We start from the raw sequence: 20,216 nt of genomic DNA on the forward strand, positions 1-20,216 counted from the left end.
GATCTCTGCCCAACGGTTTACTGCCAGCGCGCAGCCCTCCGATATCAAATTTGCACTCGGTTGGAAAACTCCAGAGTGGAGTCATGGTACAGTATTTCAAGCCACCGGCGGACTCGGAACGTCGTCGTGGAAATCGAGGAACTCGCTCGATGTTTCTGACAAACAACGTGGGGAGGGCAACAAACAACAGTGGCCGTGTTCTGAAAACAAACAAGTTTATTTGAAACGGGATAAACCTTTTGGAGTTGCCAGCATTTTGTCTGCCGGCTGAAAATATAAGGCGACCCAACTCGCGAGAAGACAAACCTTTTTTGTTTCGTTTGTCTCTTTCCTGGTTGAGCGGCCGCTAAAAGTTTATTGGGCCGACGTCCCGGAAGCTTACGGCCACAATCCAGTCGCCGAGGTTTTGTCCCTCCAATGCCTTTGGAAGAAAAGGGCCGCGCTCATCGACGACCAACAAAGTTTGCTTTGTGAACAAGAACTTCAAACAAAAGAAAAGCAAGGTTTATTCCCACGCGGGTTGCTACATTTTCCCTTTTGCTTCGCGTCGTCCACTCCATCCATTTGACTGCCAGTTCAAGAGTGCGTTTGTTTGGTTTCAGGGGCCAGCAGCTTGTTCGCGTCACGCTAAGACGTCACCGACGTGGCGCGGACGCGCGTCCGGACCGCCGACGTCCGCTCGTTCGACACCTGCTCGCAAACATTTCGCGCTCCGACTCGACTCCGAGTCTCGGCTCGCTCACATTTTGACAGGCGCGCACGCTCCCGGCCGGCCTTCTGTTTTGTTTCTTTCTCCGCAGCGCACACGTGCGCGTCGCGGTGGACCGAAAGCAGCCGCCCTCGCCCGTCCACATTTGGGTTTGGGTTTGGCTTGCGCCCAAACTCCCAACATTGGCGTCCACAAAGTGCTCGTTGCCGACGGCCGGCGCGCGGCTCTCCCTGCCCAGCCGAAACCTAAATTCTCTCCGCAATTGAGGAGATGCGCGCGCTTTCACATTTCGATACGGTCGGCGTATATATTCGGAACGGATGGCCGCGCGGGCCCGCTTCCAATTCAGGTAGAACCGACTCCCTCCGATTGAGTTTCCGCTGGGTCCCGACTTGCCTTCCGCAGCTGCACGCGGGCTGACTGACCTCGCGAGCGATTCTCTGATAAACACGTATCTCCTCTATTTGGAAAAGAAACAAAAAGCTATTTCGGCCGGGGAAAAAGAAACAAGAAGTTCCCCAAGAAGCGAATTCCCGGCGAGAACGCTATCGAATGCTCGTTTAGCTTTTTTGTTGTCGTCGTTCACGAGGAAACATGCAGACGTCGTGTGCGGGCGCGGTTTGTCCGTTTGTCCCTTTTCCCGCGCCGGATGTCGCATTTCCCCTCCCAAATCCGCACACGGGCGCGCGCTCGAAATGAAGACGGCAAGAGAGAAAAGCCATCGAAAAGAAAAGCCGCCCGCCCGCTCGTCGTCTTCTCTCCAAGTGACGATGAGGCAGATGAGGCTTCTGTGCAGAAATGTGACGACCTTGAGGAAGACAGGCGGGGGGTTTTTTTCTTTTTCCCCAACCATCGAAGTGGGCGCACGTCACTGGATGACATGTCACTTAGTTGACCCTTGACCCGAGTCCAAAAAAGAGGCGTTTGGCATTGTTGTCCTCGATGAACAAATCACTGCCTTCACAACATTTTCCATCAGCAGTACAACCCACCCCCCCAAAAAAGGGAACTCATTTTCTTGGTTAAAAAAAAAAAATCCAATCAAGTCATTTTCAAATTTTAGCTCAGGAAAAAAAGGGAATTGAAAAGCAGGCCGCAGGAATGATTTGACGTGGAATATTTAATTGGTGTCGGGCTGCATCGGCGGACGGACGATCATATGAACCGGCATCGAGTTTGATCATGGATTGATTGTTTGAGATGTCCAAATGTCAGCATCGCAGCCTCTCAATAGTCAAGCTGCCGTTTTTGCAATCATCCGTGAAAGCGTTAAAGGCCCCCCCCCCACCTAAAAAATGCAAAACCCAAGAACTGCATTTGAATTTGTGATTTTGTTCAAGCGTGCTCCCTGCCAGAGTGCATTTTACGTTTGACGACCTCATCGCATGGTGATGTGGTCTTCTTTTATGGAGGCACGTTTCACTCTTCACTGAACATTCATTCGGCAAGCCGCCTCAAAACTCGCTTGTATTCTTCGGCATTCGACTCGGCATGACTTGGATTTGTTCTTGTTTTCGCCGATCGGTGCTTTCTATCGTCTTTGTTACCGATTTGCTTTCCTCTTTGTTGTACATGTTAATTGCTCCACGTACAGCACTTTGTATACACTTGAGTTATTCTTGATATTTTATTTGAATTGTACTTTTTTATTTCCCCAACGTCTGAGAATATGAAACGCACTTGTTCCGAATGGAGGCCGGGCCTCCTCGAAAACAACCGGGGCCCGCTGCGCTATTTGAATCGTACTTTTTTTCCGGGATGTTGCGCGGTGATGATCGCATTATTTTTTTTTGGAACGTAACTTCAAATTTTTGGGTCGCAAAACTAACCGAGTGCCGTTTTGTGGCGCGGCGGAGCGTAAGAAACGATGTCGGAGTGAGTCGAGGAGCCCGATTCATGCAAAAGTAGGGCTTTGTGGCCATTTTCGGGCGTCACTCCCGCAGCCTGTTGTTCAATCCGCGGCAAAAAAGGAAACGCGGCCAACTTTTCGGGCGGTATTTTGGGGGGCGGGCCGGATTCCGGCGGACGTGGCCTTCGAGCGCCGACGGCGGAGAAGGAGGAGGAGGGCGCGGCTCAAACCAGAGGCTCGGGCGGCAGCGCGCGCTGGATCTGTTGCGGCTGCAGGGGGGGCGGCAGCTGCAGGGGCAGCAGGGCCTCCACCATGTCGCGGCAGGGGTGCGGCGGGGGCCCGCCGGCGCCGGCGCCGTCGTCGCGGACCGCGTCGCCGCCGTGGAAGAAGAAGTCGCTCTGCACGATGAAGGTCTCCACCACGGCCTGGTTGAGCTTGGTGCTGGACAGCGTGTCTTTGTTCTCAAAGTCGGGCCGCATGAGCGTGGGCCAGAAGCAGATGGACAAGTTGTCGGCCGTCATCAGCGTACTCTTGCTGTGCTGGCTCACCCTGCGAACAAGCCGGCGCCGCCGTCAGCCGCGGCTCGGCGCGCCGTCGGGGCGCTCGTCCCGCGCGCGCCCGCCTTACCTGTTGAGGTGCGTGATGATGTACTTGAAGACGTGATAGTTGACGGAGGGAAACTTGTTGACGATTTCCTTCAGGACGTGCAGACGCTCGGCGTAGTCCGCCAGTCCTGCGGCCGCGCGTGCCAAACATGCCAAAGTCACGTTAGCATTAGCACTAGTTGACCCCCCCCCTCCACTAAACAAAAAAATAAACGAGTTTAAGAGTTTCGCCGACCACACTGAAATTCCCTAAAATTCTGACAAAACTGTTCAAACACTTCAATTTCCAAAAACATTTGACGATTAAAAAAACAAAACAAAACATGGAGATGTCAGGTAAAAGTGTGGATTGCAGTCATATTGCAAGTGGACGTGACGCGCTCACGGCTGCGTTCTTACTTGCGGCCTGGACGAGTTCGGGATGGAGCGCGTACGGGATGAGCGGGTCGGGCAGGTCGGCGAAGAAAGCCTTGAGGGCGCCGGCCGCCGCGTTGATGGCCACGTCCAGCGCCAGCAGGTCCACGCTGGGATCTGCGCACGCAAAGGCACCGCGTCAACGCAAAGGACGCTTCGCGGGCCGGCGGCGGTCCACACGCGTACGAGGATGGACTTTGAGAGCAAACGGCCATCCAAGTGGCCGTTTGCTCTCAAAGATGAGACGTCGGAATGGAGGACGGTTGTGCGCGGGAAGCGCCACCGGAGGTGGCGCCAGCTTTTCTTTCGGATGGAGACGGTTGGCAAGGGGCTTTTCAGGGGGGCGGCCGAGGTTGCGCGTTTGGGGGCCCAATGTCCACTTGGACGATTTGGATATGTCCAGACCGCGGGGGGGCTGCCGGGAAAGGAAGCGGGAGGAAGAGTGAGAGGGTTTTGGTTGAGTTGGGCAGTCGGCACGCGCAAGGGAAGACGACTTTTGCGGGGAGTGAAAGGATGACGCGGCGCGGCGCGGCGCGGCGCGGCCAGCCACCGCCCCCGAGGCAAACGACAAAACAAAAGGGGACACGCGCGAGCCCCCACCTCCAAAGGCGCAGGCGCGTCAACGACGCCGGCAAGTGTGTCACCTTGGTCAAACTGCTTCTGGATGTTGTCCTGGTCCGTCTTGTTGCCACTGACGCGGTACAAGCCTTCCGTGGTCAAACCTGCCAACACACGCGCAGCGGCAAACATGAAGCAAACGCAACGCGCGTGGCAAACGACATGCCGTCCGTAACGCCATACACGTATGGATCCGGAGGTCGTGCGTCCGACCGAAATGAAGGCAAAGGCGAGGAATCTCATCCGCTTTACTCAGAAAGGGCAACATTTGAGCGTTTTCTCTGCGGATGCTTTCAAATGTCCCGGGTGGCTGACGTAAACAAATATGCAAGTGCACGAAATTTCCACGCCTTTTCTAAAAGTGTCGAGAATGCGACTCGGTCCGGGAAAATCGACTTTCAGCTTGCGGAATCGGTCCGGGTTCTCCGTGAGCGTACGAACCCCGGGTGAGGGAGGGCTTTTTATGTCAGTCTCGTCAAAATGTGGGGCGAGATATGACAATGTAGGAATCGTGCCAAAGACGCCAAGATGTTTTTTTTTTCCTTTGCGTGTGTTCTCAAAGAATGCGGAATTGCGAGACTCCTAAACATGATGGACGAATACAATCGTTTGACAGCCAGGTTTGGTGCCGCGCGCTCGTAAAAAGGATGCGCAGGTGTGCTCCGAGATGCCGGCGCCGTACAAAAACCAACAAGGGAAAAATGTCAGGTCGCGGGGGCTCACCCGTGCGCTCGATGTAGTCGACGCACTTCTCGATGAAGAGCGGGATGGGCCGCTCGGGGCAGACCAAGTTGTGCAGCGGGACGCCAAAGTAGTTGCTCTCCCACGTTCGCCGCGTGGGCGGGTACAGCGGCTTCGGCGCCTTCGACGATTTGGCCTGGACAGCAACGACAAGGAAAGCTGGCGTGAGTGTCGACGCCGCCACTGCGAATCTGATGAAATGAACTACAAGTGACGACGCCGTCACGTTTCGGTGGCCTTCCTGGCAACAAGTGCCCGGAGCCTTCGAATGTATTGGGTTCAGGTCCGCTGACTAAGACCTTCCACCCCCCCCCCCCCCTCAATCAAGTCCTGTGTTGTTTTGGCTCATTGGCTTGTGGCACGATGCAGCTTTGCCTGATTAGCTTGAATGCATTTTCGCAGAGCACAGAATTCACTCGGCTGCCAAGACTTATCGCGACTGGCGGGAGCAAAGGAGGAAAGCGAAGGAGCGAAGGCAATGACGTCAAGCCCACTTGGAATGTGGCACAAAAAAAAAAAAAAAAAAAAAAAGGAGAGCGGCACGGGGGAGGAAACGTTTCGGAAGAGGCGCATCAAAGAAATGCAAGAAAAGATTGAAGACACAGAGGAACGCTCAAAACGTTTGAGGAGGAGGACGACGACGGCGGCAGCGGAGAGAAAGAGCAAAGCAAACTGGGAGCGGAAAACTCGGCGTTTCCTTTCCCGCAATGTCACGTCGGGGGCGGAGCTATCGTAGGGCCAATTGGCGAACAATCACGCCACCTTTCGCTAACGCGCACAACGCAAGACATCTTTGATGGCAGGCACCCCGACATTTTTCGGAGCAATTCTTCAATCAATGATTTGACCGACGAGTCCAATGATCGATCGCACGCATAAATTCCGCATTCGAGTTGAGATGAAAATCCGACCGCGTTTTATTGGGAGCGGCTTCACGCCGGTTCCAAACTCGGGCTGCAAATAGCAATTATTTCAATCGTCTGTTGATGATCCGTTGGAAATTGCAACTGCGGACGCCAACCGTCCGTCGGCGCGCCACGACCGCGCTAGCATGGATTTGGTCGCAGCGCACGGAGGATTCGCACAATGGCAGATTTTCTTTGGCGCGACAGGGGGCCGCGCTCACGGCAGCCTGTTCTGAGTCGCAGCCCGACGCAAGCCTTTGCGCGCACTTTCTCCGCGATCTCCGGAGTCTGTTGCCTCACCGCGTTTCAAAACGGGAAGCTCCTTTTCCAGCACCCCCGGGCGCAAGACGATTCGGAGAGCGGCGGAAGCGACCGCGGCAACGGCCGACGCGGCGCTAAAGCGGTCTCGCTTCGCGCGAGCGGGGCGGGGCGGGTCGAAACGTTTCCCACAATGACGCTCATTCGCGACGGCCGCACGGAGCCCCGGGCAGAGTTTGTCCAGCCATTCGCACGCTGCGACGGGGTCGGTCACGCCGACCGGCGCGCGCCTCATCTCGCGGACCGTTATCCTATTCGCCGATCCCGAGATCAGCACCCGGAAAAGGCGAGCGACGGCGCGGCACGTGAGCCCGGGGACTCACCTTCTTGGGTTCCTTGGGCGTCTTGGGCGTCTTCTTCTTCTTCATCTTCTTGTCTTCCTGCTCGGGGTCGGAGGTGACGGCGGGGTTGTCGATGCCGCCCTTCCAAGGGTCGGCGGGAGACAGCAGGGGGTCCTCCTCGCCGCCCCGATGGGCCCGTCCCTTCTTCTTCTTCTGCACGGCGGGCCCGGTCTCCTCGCCGTCGCTGTCCGAGTGGAAACGCCTTTGGTAGGCCTTGGTCTTGCTGAAGAGGATTTTGGAGCGGTGCTTGTACTTGGAGGGCCTCGGTCCGGTCTGGGCCCTGCGCTCGTATCCGTTCTCGTCCTCCGCTCCCCCGCGGAGGCCCGACGAGTCGCGGACCTTGACCGGGCGGTCGCGCGCGTCGTCCGGCTCGGCGTAAATGTCGTCGGGCCGGAAGCTCCTCAGCAAGGCGTCGGCGGGGTCGGCGTAGCCGTCCGAAGCCTCCGCGTCGTCGGGGTGCGCGGCGGGTCCGCGCGGGGGCGCCGGCCGCCGGTTGCCCCGCATTCCGGCCTCGATGGTTTTCAGCAAGTTGGGGTCCAGCTTTTTCACGCCGGGCCTGGGGAGCGCCGGCTTGGGGCGAACGGGCGGCGGCACTTTGTGGTTGCGCTCGTGGTCGCCGGCGGGCGCGCCGTGGAGCGGGTACTCGTTGCCCTCCGGGTCGACGCGGTACTTGGCGCGTTCGCTGGGCGTGGGAAGAAGCTGAACGTCGTCGCCGATGGGACTGTAGGGCGGCGGGGCTTCGTTGTCGTCGTCCGACTCCGGGTAGTACGCGTCGTAGGCCGGAGAGCGGCCGAGCGGGGAGGTGCGGAAAAGCTCTTCGCCGGCCCCCGCGGCGCACTCCCTGGACGCGCCGTCCGACGAGAAGGCGCTCTCCACGTTGCCTTTCTTCTCCAGCGCCTCGTTGAAGAAGGGCGTGAAGACCTCGGTCTGCCGGTGGTACTGCGACAGCGAGTAGAGCGCCGTGAATTTGGCGGCGATCTCGGTGGCGATGCGCTCGCCTTCGGTCATCAGCTCCTTGACGGCGTCGTTTTCAAAGAAGTCGGCCTGGCTGTCGGTGACGGCGACCATCTGCACCGGGATCACATCCTGGACCTCGGCCAGGAAGGCGCGAAGCGTCGCCAGGGACGCCTTGCGCTTGGCCGAGTAGACCAGGATGTAGCCGTGCACCAGCTCGTCTCTGCGGACGCCGATGGCCGAGTGGTAGGAGAGGACGGTGACTTGAATCCTCCTGCGGCCGGCTCCGACGACCTTGTCCAGGAGCAGCTCGTTGGCCCGGCCCGGCCGGCCGGCGCCGCAGCGCCGCGACTCCAGGAACGGCGAGAGGATGAGGTCCGCGCTGAAGGGGTCCCAGCACACGGCGCACATGACCACGCGCAGGTCGGCCTCCGACGCGTCTTTGATGAAGGGCGGCGGCGCCGGCGAGTCCGAGCTCTGCCGCGGCCCGTCCAGGACCGCCCGCAGGCCCTGCTTGACCTGCGACTCGGTGAACTTGCGCGGGAAGGCGCCCGAGGGGACGTCCACGTAGGTGCACTGGAGCTTGTTGGCCAGCTGCTGGCCCTGGTGCCGCAGGATGGGCACGTTCTTGCACACGCCGTCCCTCTGGTTGGCCAGGATGAGGACGAAGGGGAGCGGGGGGGCAAATTTCTCCCTCCTGCCCTGGGCGATCTCCGCCCGGATCCTGCCGACGCAGTCCCCGACGCAGTTGAGCGACTCGATGGAATTGAAGACGCAGAAGCAGCCGTGCGGCTTGAAGGTGGACACCCAGGTGTGGCTGAAGAGCAGCGTGGAGTTGACGTCCACGGGGAGAAGCTCCAGCTCGTAGATTTTGCCGTCCAGGGCGTACTCGTCGTCGGTGGACTGAGCTCGGATCTCGTTGGCCAGTTCTTGCGAGAGGCCCTCCTTCCCCAGGAGGCAGAGGTTGACCTTGTCCACGTCGGCGCCGCCGTAGCGGTAGAGGTCGGGGTGGCCCCGGTCCCGCTGGAGCAGCCGGTTGGCGAGGACCTGCTCCACTTTCAGGTCCGCGCAGTCGTGCCCGCTCAGGCACGTCTCCTTGGTGGGATGGTAGACGAAGCCGATGTGCTTGAGGAGCAGGGACTCGCGGTCCGGCGCCAGTCTTTGCAGCGCCCGGTACCTGGGCTCCTCGCTCAGCACGCTGTGGATTTCGCTCATCTTGTCGCAGCTGGGCGTGGCGTTCAAGTCCAAGTCGTAGAAGAGCTCGGCGTGCTCGAAGAGCATTTCCTGAAAGTCCTCCTTGGCCCGCTCCACCATTTCCCGCTGGTGCCGCGCGTACACGTCCCGCCGATCCGACTCGCCGACGAACCCGTAGGCCTCGTCCTCCGTCAGCAGGCACGCCACCTCCTCCCAAGGCTGCCCGGCGCCGATGAAGTGAAGCCGCTCCAGCGTTTTCTTGAAGCGCTCCTTCGCGTCCAGCCGCCTCTTTTCCGCCAGCAGGTGCCGCACGTGGTCGCGGTAAATCCTCTCGCCGTCGGGCGTGCCCAGCAGGTCGAAGGGTACGCGCCGGTCGCTGCTGTCCACGTGGTCCGAGGCGTCCCAGGGCGTCCGCTCCAGGACCACGAACCAGCACTGGAAATCGGGGCGGCGGCGGATGAGGCTTTGCGCCTCGCCCCACGTCAGGTGCTCCACCTCGTCCAGGCGACTCAGGAGGTTGTTGAGGGTCTTGGGCAGGGTGCTCAGGTACTCCTCTCGCCTCCTCCCGACGTGCTCTTGCCTCAGCCGCGCGATGTGCTTGGTCAACATGCCGCGGCCCTTCCTGGAGCCCTCCAGGGCGATGAACTCCTCGTAGTCGGGGTTGCCCCTCATGCCGCCGACCGCCCCTTTCCAGGTGGCGCGGTAATCTCTCACCAGCCGCGCCGTGAGCTTCTCGAAGCGGTCCGTCGCCGAGGCGACCAGCTGCCGCTGGACTTTGCAGGCCTCCGAGTAGGGAAGCATTTTGGGCTTGGCCCGGGTTTTGTCCAGCTGCTGCAGGAGAGCGTTGAAGCAGAGCTCCACGTTGACGTTGGCGCGCGCCGACGTCTCCGCCAGGACCAAGTTCTTCTTGCCGGCCACGAAAGTCTGAAGGTCCCTCAGGTGCTGCTCGACAAAGTCGTCGCACTTGGTGGCGGCGACCACGACGGGCTTCTTGGACTTGGCGATTTGGGAGTAGAGGCCGTTGACGAACTTCATTTGGTCGTCAAACTTGCGGTTGCAGCCCTTGCCGACGTCCACGCACAGCACGAAGGCGTCGATGTTCAGCTTGCCGTCGGGCATCTGCTTCTGCTCAAAGTCCTGCTCCAGGCCCAGCTGGTCCGTGCAGATGTACATGAGCTTTTCGGCCGACTGGAGCTTGGCGGTCGCCGCCCGCTTGCCGTACTGCTGCATGTTGGTGCTCCGGTGCGCCTGAAAGGTCTGGTCGTCGATGAACTCCGTCTGCTCGATGACTTGCACTTTACAGTCCGCTCCCTCGTCCCCTCGGTGGGGAACTTCGCCCCAGTACAGGAAGTGGTCGTTGTTCACCACGCGCCCCCCAAAGTCGATGGTGCTCAGCACCGACGTGTGCTCCGAGTAGTAGTCGTCGGCGTGCGGTCGCACGTATCGGTTGCAAAGGCACGACTTGCCCACGCCGCAGTTGCCCTTGTCTTTCTCCGTCCCGGAGAGGCCGACCACGCTGACGGCGAACGTCGGCGGCCGCGCGTCCTTGTTCTTGGCCATGATATTATGTCCGACCGCTCATCGCCGACTCGCGCGCTGCCGGGAGAAAAAGCTCAGGAGATCCTTCCCGGCGCCTTCATCTTCGGCTCGGCGCCGGCGCCCGGTCCCTCGTTCCTGTCGAATCTTGCGGGAGGCGGCGGGCGATTTCCCCTCTTATCACCTGCCTGCAAGACAAAGCGCGCGCCGTTACGGGGAGATCGACGCTCCCACGCTTTGCACGCAAACCATTAGCCGCTTGCCACCGACGTTAAGATCACGATTAGCGCACCGCGTCTCCGATTTCCCCCCCAAAATGGCAACATTCCCACACACAACATGCCCAGAAGAGCCGGCGGCGCTCGCGGCTTTTGCTCGGCGCGGTCGCCCGACTGAGCGGTTTGGTCTCCTCGGCGCGGCGATGTCGGTTTTTGGTTCCGTGCCACCCGAGAGATGGAATCTGCTCACGTTGGCCTTGCCACATTCTCGCGACCTTGCGATGACGTGATGGAGCGTAGATGAGGAAATGCTTCAATTCCTTGCAATTGTACGCCGAGGAGCGTTGGACAATTTTCCGGCCCGGTTATTCCCAAAGAGGTCGACCTTGCCCCAGCCGCGCTTGCGAACGAGACTGAGGAATTCAGGGAAGCGCCTTTTCGAGCCAATCGCGGCCCCTTCCTGTCCCCAGTGGGCCTGCCCACCGGTGGGATGTTCCAAACGGGCGTTTGATGAGCTTTTTTTTTTTGTCACCTGTCCCAGCTTTTTTGGAGCGCGTTGAAGCCACAAAATCAGACGTTCCTGATGATTTGCTTTTGCTCAAAACAATCAAGTTTGTCCGTTTGAACGCCTTGTCTGTGTAAAAACTCTTCTCAAATATTGCTTTTTACATATCCGAAATTGCATTTAAATGTTTCAGCAAATGTCCTCGTAAGGAGGGGGGAGGGGAAAGAAAAGAACTGTATCAAGGCAAAGAGAGTGACTCGCGCCGGGTCAAATTCCCCGTCGAAAAAGAAGCGGTTTGGCGGCAGATAAAAATGGCAGGCAAGTGCGGCCCTTGGACAATCACTGACCTAGAAACGATTTGCTCGGCTGCGAGAATCAAAGGCAGAAACAGGCGGGCGGCTCCGCTTGCCGCAACGTAAAGCACATTAAGCGCACGTTCGGGCAACAAATGGTCACGCTCCCCAAAATGAGGCCGTTTGCATCCGTCAGGCTCTGAGGCAAGAAGCGCCCGCGATGGACGACCGCCTCCGTTGCGGGGTTTCACACCGCCGTGCCCGTCGCACTCAAAGTACATCTGCGTGCAAAATGGCCACTGGGAGGCGGAGGAAATGAGAGCTTTCCAAAGGGGGGAGCACGGGCACCTTCCGAAGCGCCCTCGTTTCCGATGAAGCTCTTGAAAGGGCAGGTGGCCAACGAGTTCCCGTCTTCTCAATCTTAGCGTGGGCTTCGCCGCACCATACAGACATCGTCGCGATATTTGAAATGGACATGCTTATCACGTCCATTTCAAATATGAAGAATGAATCATAATGAATAAGTGAAGAACCAAATTTGCAAAACAAGGTGCAGCAAAGGTGCCTGGCATTTGCATTTGAACGATGTCGCCGGCAAACCGTCCGGCGGGTTTGCAAAAACAAAGGCCGCCGCAAAAACAAACTCCCGGGCTTTTGCCTCGCCGACGACGCCGTTCGTGCGGCGTCAATGTCGGCAGGTATTTGTTTCGTTCTTTCCACGGGCGTGTTGTTGACTTTGGCTCGAGCCAGCCGGCCGCATGCGCTAACACGTCGCTCATTCATTTCCCCGCCGAGCGAGCAAAAATGCCAACGATGAGAAAACGACGGCGGGTATGGTTACCGGTCCGGTCTTACGCCGCGACGTTCCTGTAGCGTGCCAGTCACTCGGCCGAATCCAAACATCCGCTTCCCATCTTTGGCAAGGGAGGCCGCCGTCAACGCCCGCCGGGCTGGAGGGGCTCCGCTCGTAAAGACGTACCGCGCGGGGTTCGTTTCGAGACGGACAACCAGAAAGAAGCGAGCGCCGACAACCGTCGGCGCATTCCCGACGACCGTCGGCGCATTCCCGACTCTGGGGATGCGCTTCGTTCGCGGACGTCATCCAAACTTCTTGGCCGCATTGGGCCCAAAGACGTGTCGGCGGCCTCACCCGCCCGCCATCCGGACTTCTGTCCAAAATCCGGATCTGCGCAGCGGTCAAAACCAAATTTGCAAGACTGTGCTGTCAAGAGGATGCTACGCCTCTAACGTCGTACGCGACACTTGGCGTCACCCCCACGCCCCCGCCCGCGGCTCGCAACGTCCAACTGTTGACCGAGACCGGGTACGCGCTGTACACGGGGGACTATCGGGCCGCTTTTGTTGACATTGTGCCCCGTCCCGACCGAGGACGTCAAACGGCCGACGATATCGTGTCTCATAAGATGAACCCGATGTCGATGACGGGCTCTGAAACGGATCGGGGATGACCTGGCTTACAGCCAAAAACCCGCTTCGACGCTCAAGGCATTTGAGCGCGTGACGTGCGACGTGGACCGAATCGAGCTCGCTGCGGCCGGATCGCCGACGTGGCTCATGATGACGCGAAGGCACAAGTTGGCTTTGTATCCGGTTTCTCCATATCGGAATTCACTAATTCCGATATAATTCCGCAAGTTGCTCTCGGAAAGGGGACACTTTCAGGCGGCCACGGGCAAACCGGCAATGGCGGAGGGGGGCGCGCTTTTTCATCGGCACTAAAGTGGCTCGATTGCAAAGGCAATGGGGATGTTTTGGTTGACATCCCAACCAAGGCTGCCAAATGCCCAGCTGTCTTCGAGGATCGCCCCATAAGACGAGCCTTCTGTCTGTCGTATTCCGTCAGCCTTCTGTCGTATTCCTGAACGCAACGCTCCCGGGTAGGGACAACCTCGAGAAACAGTCTCCGTTCTCCGTTTTAGAGGGATCCCATGCGACATTTGGGCCTCCGAGGACTTGTTCCGGGATCCCTGGTGGAAGACAATCTTAATACGCGTGTGGCCCCGTGCTGCGACGAGCACCGGCAAAACCGGTGAGTTGCCACGCCGGACTTTAGCCGGTCGGCCGAGTCCTCTTTGTGGCCCTGCCTTTGCGGCTTGGAGCTCCCAGTTCAAAGTGGAAGTCGCCAAAGTTCCACTTCGCACTTTCCTGGAATGCAGCATTCCTTGCGGTTCCGGTTGCAGCGTCGTCTGGACCGTAAGGTGTCGGTGGCTGCGAATAGCCCACAAAGCCAACGGTGGACGGGGACCTCTGTGCGAGGTCGCCGATGTGCAAAACAAAGTTTGCCGACCGACTGCCACAATATTTTGGAAGGCTGGTCGAGGTGTGCCAATTTGGGGAGTTGCTAAACTCGAGCAGCCGGTAATGCGTCAAAGCCCCGCGGACGAGCTTCCACGTCCCGCTTCGCTCGGTTGCCAGAGGCAGGAAGAAGCAGAAAACGCAACCAAAACCCTTTTCCCTCGCCAAGTTCGGAAAACAAACCACGGGCGGTCGGGCTCCTTCCCAAGCGTTGGCGACCAGCTAACGTTAGCGAGGCGCGAGCTGCTAGCCCCGTTAGCTTAGCCGAAGCCCAGGCGGCGACGGCCAGCTCGTCGGGGCTCGTTTCGTGGCATTTCGGCGAGCCCGACGCTACCGCCGCCGCCGCGACTACCACCACCACGACCACCACCGCCACCTCGGCGGCGACGCGCGGACGTCGTCGAGCCGCTCCTCGCGAAGCCTCCTCTCGGTCATTTTCGGGAGGTTCGTCGGGGAGCTCGGAGCTTTCTGAGCATAATTCCAGCCCGGAGACGTTCCCGCGGTTCCGTACCCACCTAGCAGGAAGAACAACATGGTCGCTCCAGCGTCCTCCTCGTCGGGAACGTCCCCGCCTCGAAAAGCACAAAAGACGAGAGTGGGAAAACTCCGCGAGAAAACGCGTCCACGGGCCACTCGGTCCACGTCCGGCGCTGCCCACCCGGGGGCAATGACGTGTGTCGGGGGCAGCTCTCGCTCGCTCTCTAGCTCGGCCGGCCGTCTTGCTGTTGCTGCGACTGGCCTCGAAAGATAACACGGGGGACGTGCGAGACGTCAACGGGGCTCCCTCGGCGCAGCAGTAATGGCGACTCTCTCTCTCTCTCTCTCTCTCTCTCCCTCCCCCTCCCTCTCCGTCCTTCACGTCCCCTCCCCTTTTTCTTTCTCTCGTTTCTCTTTCAATGTTCCTCATTCCCTGACTCTTTCCTTCTATCTTCTGAATCAGTCTTTCTCTCCCTTTTACTCTCTCTCTCTCTCTCCCCTCTCCCTCCTCTCACTTTCTCATCCTCTCTCCTCTTACTTTCTATCTATCATTCTTTTTTTCTATCTCCCCTTCCCCCTCTGCCTTTAATTCTTTCTCACATTCTCCCTCTCTTCTCTCACGCTCCTTTTCTCATTTCCTCCTTTCCTTATCACCGTTTCTCTGCGACTCAGTCTTACGGTGGCCGAGGCTTGCTGAGGGGCTCTTCAAAAACTTGGAAACACGTACTCAACAATCATCACCCATTTTTATCTTGAATCAAATTTTCAATGGCTGCAGTGGAAAAAAAAATAAATATAGTCATGTTAAAATAGATGAAACTGTCATTTATGTTGCTGGTCCTCCCCCATGTTTTAATTTTCTAAACCCTATGAAAAAGCTTGGACAGGAGCCTCGTGTAACTTCCAGACTGGCATCACTGTCAAATCTCCACTTTGAGGCGGTTTAAACATGTCGGGGGAAATCGACCAATGTAGAGGCTAAGTTTCATATTTGAAGCGAGACCAGGGAAGGGCAACTAGCAGGCGGGCTGCACTTTGAGTGGCACTTCGATTACCCCCCCCCCCACCCCCCTCTACGTCCAGCTTGGCGGTGCGCGTGTTGCGCTTGGTGTCAAGAACCTTCGCCATTGGCAGGATTGTTTGATGAAGCTCCCCGTGCAGCGAAATGATGCAAGCACAAACCAGCGGCCCTCGCTCACTTCCTGTCACGGAATTATGTTTGCCCCCCTCCCTGCTGGAAATGTGTTAATGATGTCAAATGGGCCTGGATTTCAAAGGGGGGAATTTTGCTCACCGGGGAATCGAAGAGCGAGACACTCGTTTGCGCGCTCCCGCGCCTGCCAATCGGGATGAAAGGAACAAGAATTTGAAAAACAAAAACAAAACGTGATGGAAAAACATCCTTTGTCTTTCTTTTGTTCGTGATTATTTACGTTATAATCAAATCCACAAATGAATTATGATTTCATTATTAACAACTAATGAATTTTGAATTTGGTGAATGAATTTTATTGTTTTGCGTCGTAGCCCCCCCCCCCCGTGCCATGCCACGTTTGTTCTTTTTAAAAATACAAACGTGGCCAAAAAGTTTCCTCCCCGTTTCTGGTGTGTTTTTGTAGATGTCATGTTGTGCTGCAGCGGCAGCGGCAGCTGCGGCAGGGGGCGCTACTCTTGTCCAAGATGAAGGAGGAGGATGGTGGGGTCCTGTTCTGTACCGCACCCCCACCTCCCTCCTCCCCACGGAGTGGAACGCCGCACCCTGCCAGCCAATCAGAGCGCAGTCCCGCCCTCTCCATCCCATCCTCTTCGGTTACCGAGGCAACAGGCGCCCCCGCCTCCCCGCTGGTGTTTTCCATCCTGAAGGTGCCGCATCATTGCTAAGCTTAGCGTTAGCATAAGCGTTCGCGCCGCAGTGGGACTGACCCGATCGCCAAGGGAGGCGCCTCCCTCCTCCTCCGTCCGTTCCTCCTTCCTTCATCCTCCATCCATCCATCTCATCCTTGCGTCCGACCGCAGACGAGCGTTACTTGACTTCTGGGTGAACCAGCGAAGAGCGAGGAGCCGACAGCCGACGCGGTACGTACGCATCGTCCGGTGTATTGCCGCGTGCGCGATGGTGCCTTCAGGAGCTGGAGGAAAAAGCGCAAGTCGAGCTCGTGACGGCAGTCGGGGCAAAAGCAACGGCGGGCCGAGGGTGGGGTGACGCACTCTCTTTTTCTTCCGCCGGCTTTGTTCCGGCGCCGCGTCGGCTCCGCCCGCCCGGGCCGACGCCTCGTGGGTGCGGCCCGATCCTTTGCAAAAGTTTTGCCCGCGTGCCTCCCGGCGAGGCCTCGGCACCCCTCCCGAGGCCGGATGGCGTTCGTCGCTCCGAGCCGCCTCCAAATCCTTCGGACCGCGTTGGGATCACCGGGCGAAGGGTGGGGTCGAGGGCTCCGGAGCGAGGTTCGTACGGTCGAGAAAAAGCAGCCGGATCGCCGCGACCCAAATTGAAATCACACTTTTCTTGACCGAATTGAACGCCGACCAAAAACAAAGTGCTTTAAAAATGAAACGGCGTAGCCCGATCTCCACCGCGAGGTGCCCCAAGCGCTCGGGAATCCTCACCTTCCTGAGACTGCGTCTTGCGTTTCTAAAACCAACGACGGCTGCAAAAAGCTCCTCTGTTTTCATCTTTGCCAATTCATTTCCTCCATCTGAAAGGCGGCGATGTCGGGGTCGCGTCACGTCCGTACGGAAGACGGAAGGTATGAGAATTGTCTTTTACTTTTCTGCCTTACCCAATACTTTGTGACCAAAACCCGACTGAAACTATCCGAAAACAAAAATCTATTGCGCCAAGAACAAATTCAAAGCGAATTTCGTGTCACTTGATAAGAAAATGGGGCAGGATGAGATTCAAAGTGGTAACGTCGCGGCAGTTGACGAGAGAGCACTCAACTGGGAAAGCCGAGCGGTGTCGCGACACATTGAGCTGGCTCCCTTTGGGGCTGACCTGGGTTTGCTCACCAGGCGATCGGAGGACGCCGAGAGACAAAGGCGAGCCATCGCCTCACCTCACCTCTCCTCAAGTGTATTTCTCGTGCGCTTTACAACAACCTCCCGCTGTACACAAAGCGCTGTACATGAAGCAAATATCATCGAGACAACAATAAAGGAATGACAAAGACGGCAGAAAGCACAAAAACAGTCACACTAAGATCAAGTCTGAGTCATGCCGAGTCAAAAGCCGCAGAATACAAACGAGCTTTGAGACGACGACGCCGCCGAGTGTTCGCCAGTCACGCGGGTGGCGCCCGCAGAGCAGCGGAAATCATTCGATGTGAGCGAAGTCGATTTTGAACGTGCAGACATATCAGGAGAATGCGCAAAACGAAAGCAAACGCACTGTAAATAGCCCAAACGATGACCCCGCTCGTCCGGAAAGGAAAGGAGTGCGGCCGAGAATCGGATGACGTCATGGCATGACTAAGCTGAGCCTCCGCCGCCACTTTGTTTCAGCTCATTCTCCCATAGACTAGGATGCTAGTTAGCCTAGCCTCGTCCAGCGTCGGTCTTTTGTTTTTCACTTCCAAGGTAACTGTGGCAACGCTGCTCGCAACAAATGTTGCTCGGACTCTCATTTGCTTTGCTTTGAATGTCGTTGCTGCTGACTTTCAGCGCGGTCCCCATCAGTCGGGGGTCGCCCGATGTTTGTTCGTGTTCCGTGTTGAGATTGAAGAGAACATTTGCGGTTGGCTGCCGTATGTGAGCGTTTTCTTCCGATGGAAAAAAATAAGGCACCAAAACGAGAGCGCCGTGCCCTCCGTTCCGCCTTTGCCATCACCTGGATGGCAACACAAATGGAATCAAAACGTTCAAATGGATTTTTTTTAAAAAGTGATATTTCGACAGCAATGTATACATTTGATTGAAGCAATTATGCTTTTAGACTAACGAACTGCGAACAAAAAGCCACCGGATATCGCAAAGGTCTAATAACAGATCGGTGCCTTTCAATCCACGAGCTTAATGCTAATTAGCAACAACGTCGTGGCGCGTCCACCCTTTCGGCAGCGCACCGCAAACAAAACGTTGGGCGACACATGTAGAGCAGACACCAAAATAGTACTTGCTCACGCATCCCTTATCCTCTGCGTAGAACGACTAATTTTGCGGCGGACCGATGAGCCCAGACAGGCGTTGGTATGAATCCCGCTTCAGTTTAAGGGGTGCACAGTAGCCAATCATATTGGAGCGGCTAAGATGGGGCGCGGTGGGGGGGGTTCCCGAGATTCACGACTGCCCCCACGCGGCCAAGATGAGCGCGGCACAAGGAGCGGCATTCCTTGACATTCTATTGATTGACGTCATTGCTACGCTGTTGTTATCAAGCCCAATTTGACGGAGTGGCATTTTTCTCCTCAGTAGGACAAACGCGACAATCATTCTTGTCGTCTTTGAAAACGTACTCCCGGCGTTTGGAATAGATTCGCACTCTGCGGGCGTGTTGAGACACGTCATCCCGACATGATCACCTCGTAGCGAGGACGCGGCATCCTTCGTGGCCGTCGTTGTTGCATTATTCACGCGGCGGCCGCGCAGCGCGCCCGCAGTCTTGCTCCTGGCACGTGGGAAGGTGCTCCATTTCTAAAGAGGAGGAAGCACCGATGACGCAACCGTTGTTTGGAGCGAGTCACGGAAACACGCGGATGAGACTTGAACCGATAATGAGGATGGCAAAGGCAAGACTATATTGACAACACCGATGAGAAAAGGTGCCAAATGAAACCAAAGTGGACGTCCGAGACAAAACGGGCCGAACGGGAAGTTCAGTTGAGCAAAGGTCAAGACGGAGGACACAAAATAGCTGCCGTCATTCTGTTTACTTGCCGCTGCGTTCGAAACTGCTGAGGAGAGTAGCAAGTGTCTTCCACGAAGAAGTCATGTTTGTCTCCACCGCATTTGAGCGGAAATTGCCATTTCAAGGTCCAGTGTTTAGAATTGAGGGCCATCTAGCGGCGAACCCGTAGTCGTGCAACGCCTTCAGCTCCAAGCGCGCCCCTTGAAGCGGCCGCGCGACGCGGCTCAGCCAATCACCGGCAACGTTTGAGCCCGACCGCAGGCAAAATGTCCTCCCAAAGCTTTTCTCCGAGTGGCTCGAGCGACGGGCTCGGCGCGGGGCTTCGTTTTACACAAGCCACAGACATCACGTTGAGGTACCACGGTCACCAAGTTTGTCGTCGTCGACTATCCGTAGCAGAAAGATGGCGGCCTGTCCTCGGGCAGGCACGCCCCTTTGCCTTGTCGTTCGCCATCACTTCACCTCCAATTGCATTACAGGAAAACGACGTTGATGTGATCAAACATTTTTGAATTGGACAGGGAGCGTCGGAAAGAATAAAGCAACCGATTCTGACACACTCCCTTTATCCATCACCGGTCAATATCTGGTATGAGCCCAGAGACCGATCGACAAAGTCATTCTCGCCAATGTCGTGTGATGTTCTTTTGGGAGGAAACTTGACTTGACGTTGCTGCGTTCTTCCCAAAGTACGACCCGACAGTTGTGAAGGCTCAAGTTAGGTCTTCACTCGACGGCCATCCCGCTCATGCTCGAGGGAAACCTCGCCGACGTTTCCTGTTGCTGGTGTGTGTTGTTTTCCCGAGCGTGTGTGTGTGTGCGCGGACTATTGTCTTTTGTTGTTTTGCGATGAGCTCACGGCGATGTCATGCTGTGTCCTGAGCCTGGGGGGGGGGGGGGGGGGGGGGTGACAAGAAGGCTTCTTTTTCAGTCATTTGAGTGAGTTGACATTGAAAGGTACGACCCGATGTATCCGCCGTGTCGTCGTGCCTCGTCATGCCTCGCCTTGCTCGGTCGAGGTCTGCCCTACTTGTCACGCTGACCGACCATTGCTCATCTGTGTCGCTGCAGGCTCCGCCCATGAGCGCCAGCCGCCGCCGCCGCCAGTCACCGGTCACCTCTTCGTCTCTGTCACCATGAGTGCGATGGCCTTGTCTCCCTCGAGCCCCGAGCCGCCGTCCCCCGCGCTCGCTGCCGCCGCCGCGCCCGATCTGGAGCCCCCGCTGGCGCCGTTAGCGAGACCTGCAAAGAGAAGAATGACGGCGCCGGCGGCCGACGACGTCGCCCACAGGTGAACAAAACGAAAGGATGGTGAAGAGGGCCATGATGTCGTGAGGAAGATAAAATGGGAGGCGATGATGATGAAAATGAAGATGATGAGCA

General features: G+C 57.4%; 2 protein-coding genes across 6 annotated transcripts in view; one reads left to right on the top strand and one right to left on the bottom strand.

The window, feature by feature from the left end:
* Nucleotides 1-198: 198 nt before the first annotated feature.
* Nucleotides 199-19,953, bottom strand: arhgap5 (Rho GTPase activating protein 5). 5 transcript variants are annotated; one of them, XM_086126961.1, is made up of 11 exons: nt 19,824-19,953; nt 18,863-19,717; nt 18,508-18,619; nt 16,202-17,816; nt 15,917-16,122; nt 6,483-10,372; nt 4,919-5,072; nt 4,222-4,299; nt 3,563-3,694; nt 3,186-3,291; nt 199-3,107 (listed from the first exon to the last, which is right to left on the bottom strand). In XM_086126961.1, the coding sequence occupies exons 6-11, from the start codon at nt 10,206-10,208 to the stop codon at nt 2,783-2,785; spliced, it is 4,521 nt and encodes a 1,506-aa protein (XP_085983087.1). In that variant the 5' UTR covers nt 10,209-10,372; nt 15,917-16,122; nt 16,202-17,816; nt 18,508-18,619; nt 18,863-19,717; nt 19,824-19,953; the 3' UTR covers nt 199-2,782. The 5 variants fall into 5 exon arrangements, with proteins under 5 accessions (XP_085983087.1, XP_085983089.1, XP_085983086.1 ...); XM_086126963.1 differs by lacking the exon at nt 16,202-17,816; XM_086126960.1 differs by having other exon boundaries at nt 16,202-19,717.
* The window catches only part of akap6 (A kinase (PRKA) anchor protein 6), a 28,314-nt gene continuing 27,851 nt past the window's right edge, over nt 19,754-20,216 (top strand). The window contains exons 1-2 of the mRNA XM_086126959.1: nt 19,754-19,790; nt 19,905-20,124. Coding sequence (XP_085983085.1) covers nt 19,970-20,124 — 155 coding nt within the window. The 5' untranslated portion in view covers nt 19,754-19,790; nt 19,905-19,969. The remainder of the gene's footprint in view (nt 19,791-19,904; nt 20,125-20,216) is intronic.

The sequence above is a fragment of the Hippocampus guttulatus genome, chromosome 13, assembly GCF_054856545.1.
Source record: "Hippocampus guttulatus isolate MCC_2025c chromosome 13, RoL_Hgut_1.0, whole genome shotgun sequence".
NCBI lineage: Eukaryota > Metazoa > Chordata > Actinopteri > Syngnathiformes > Syngnathidae > Hippocampus > Hippocampus guttulatus.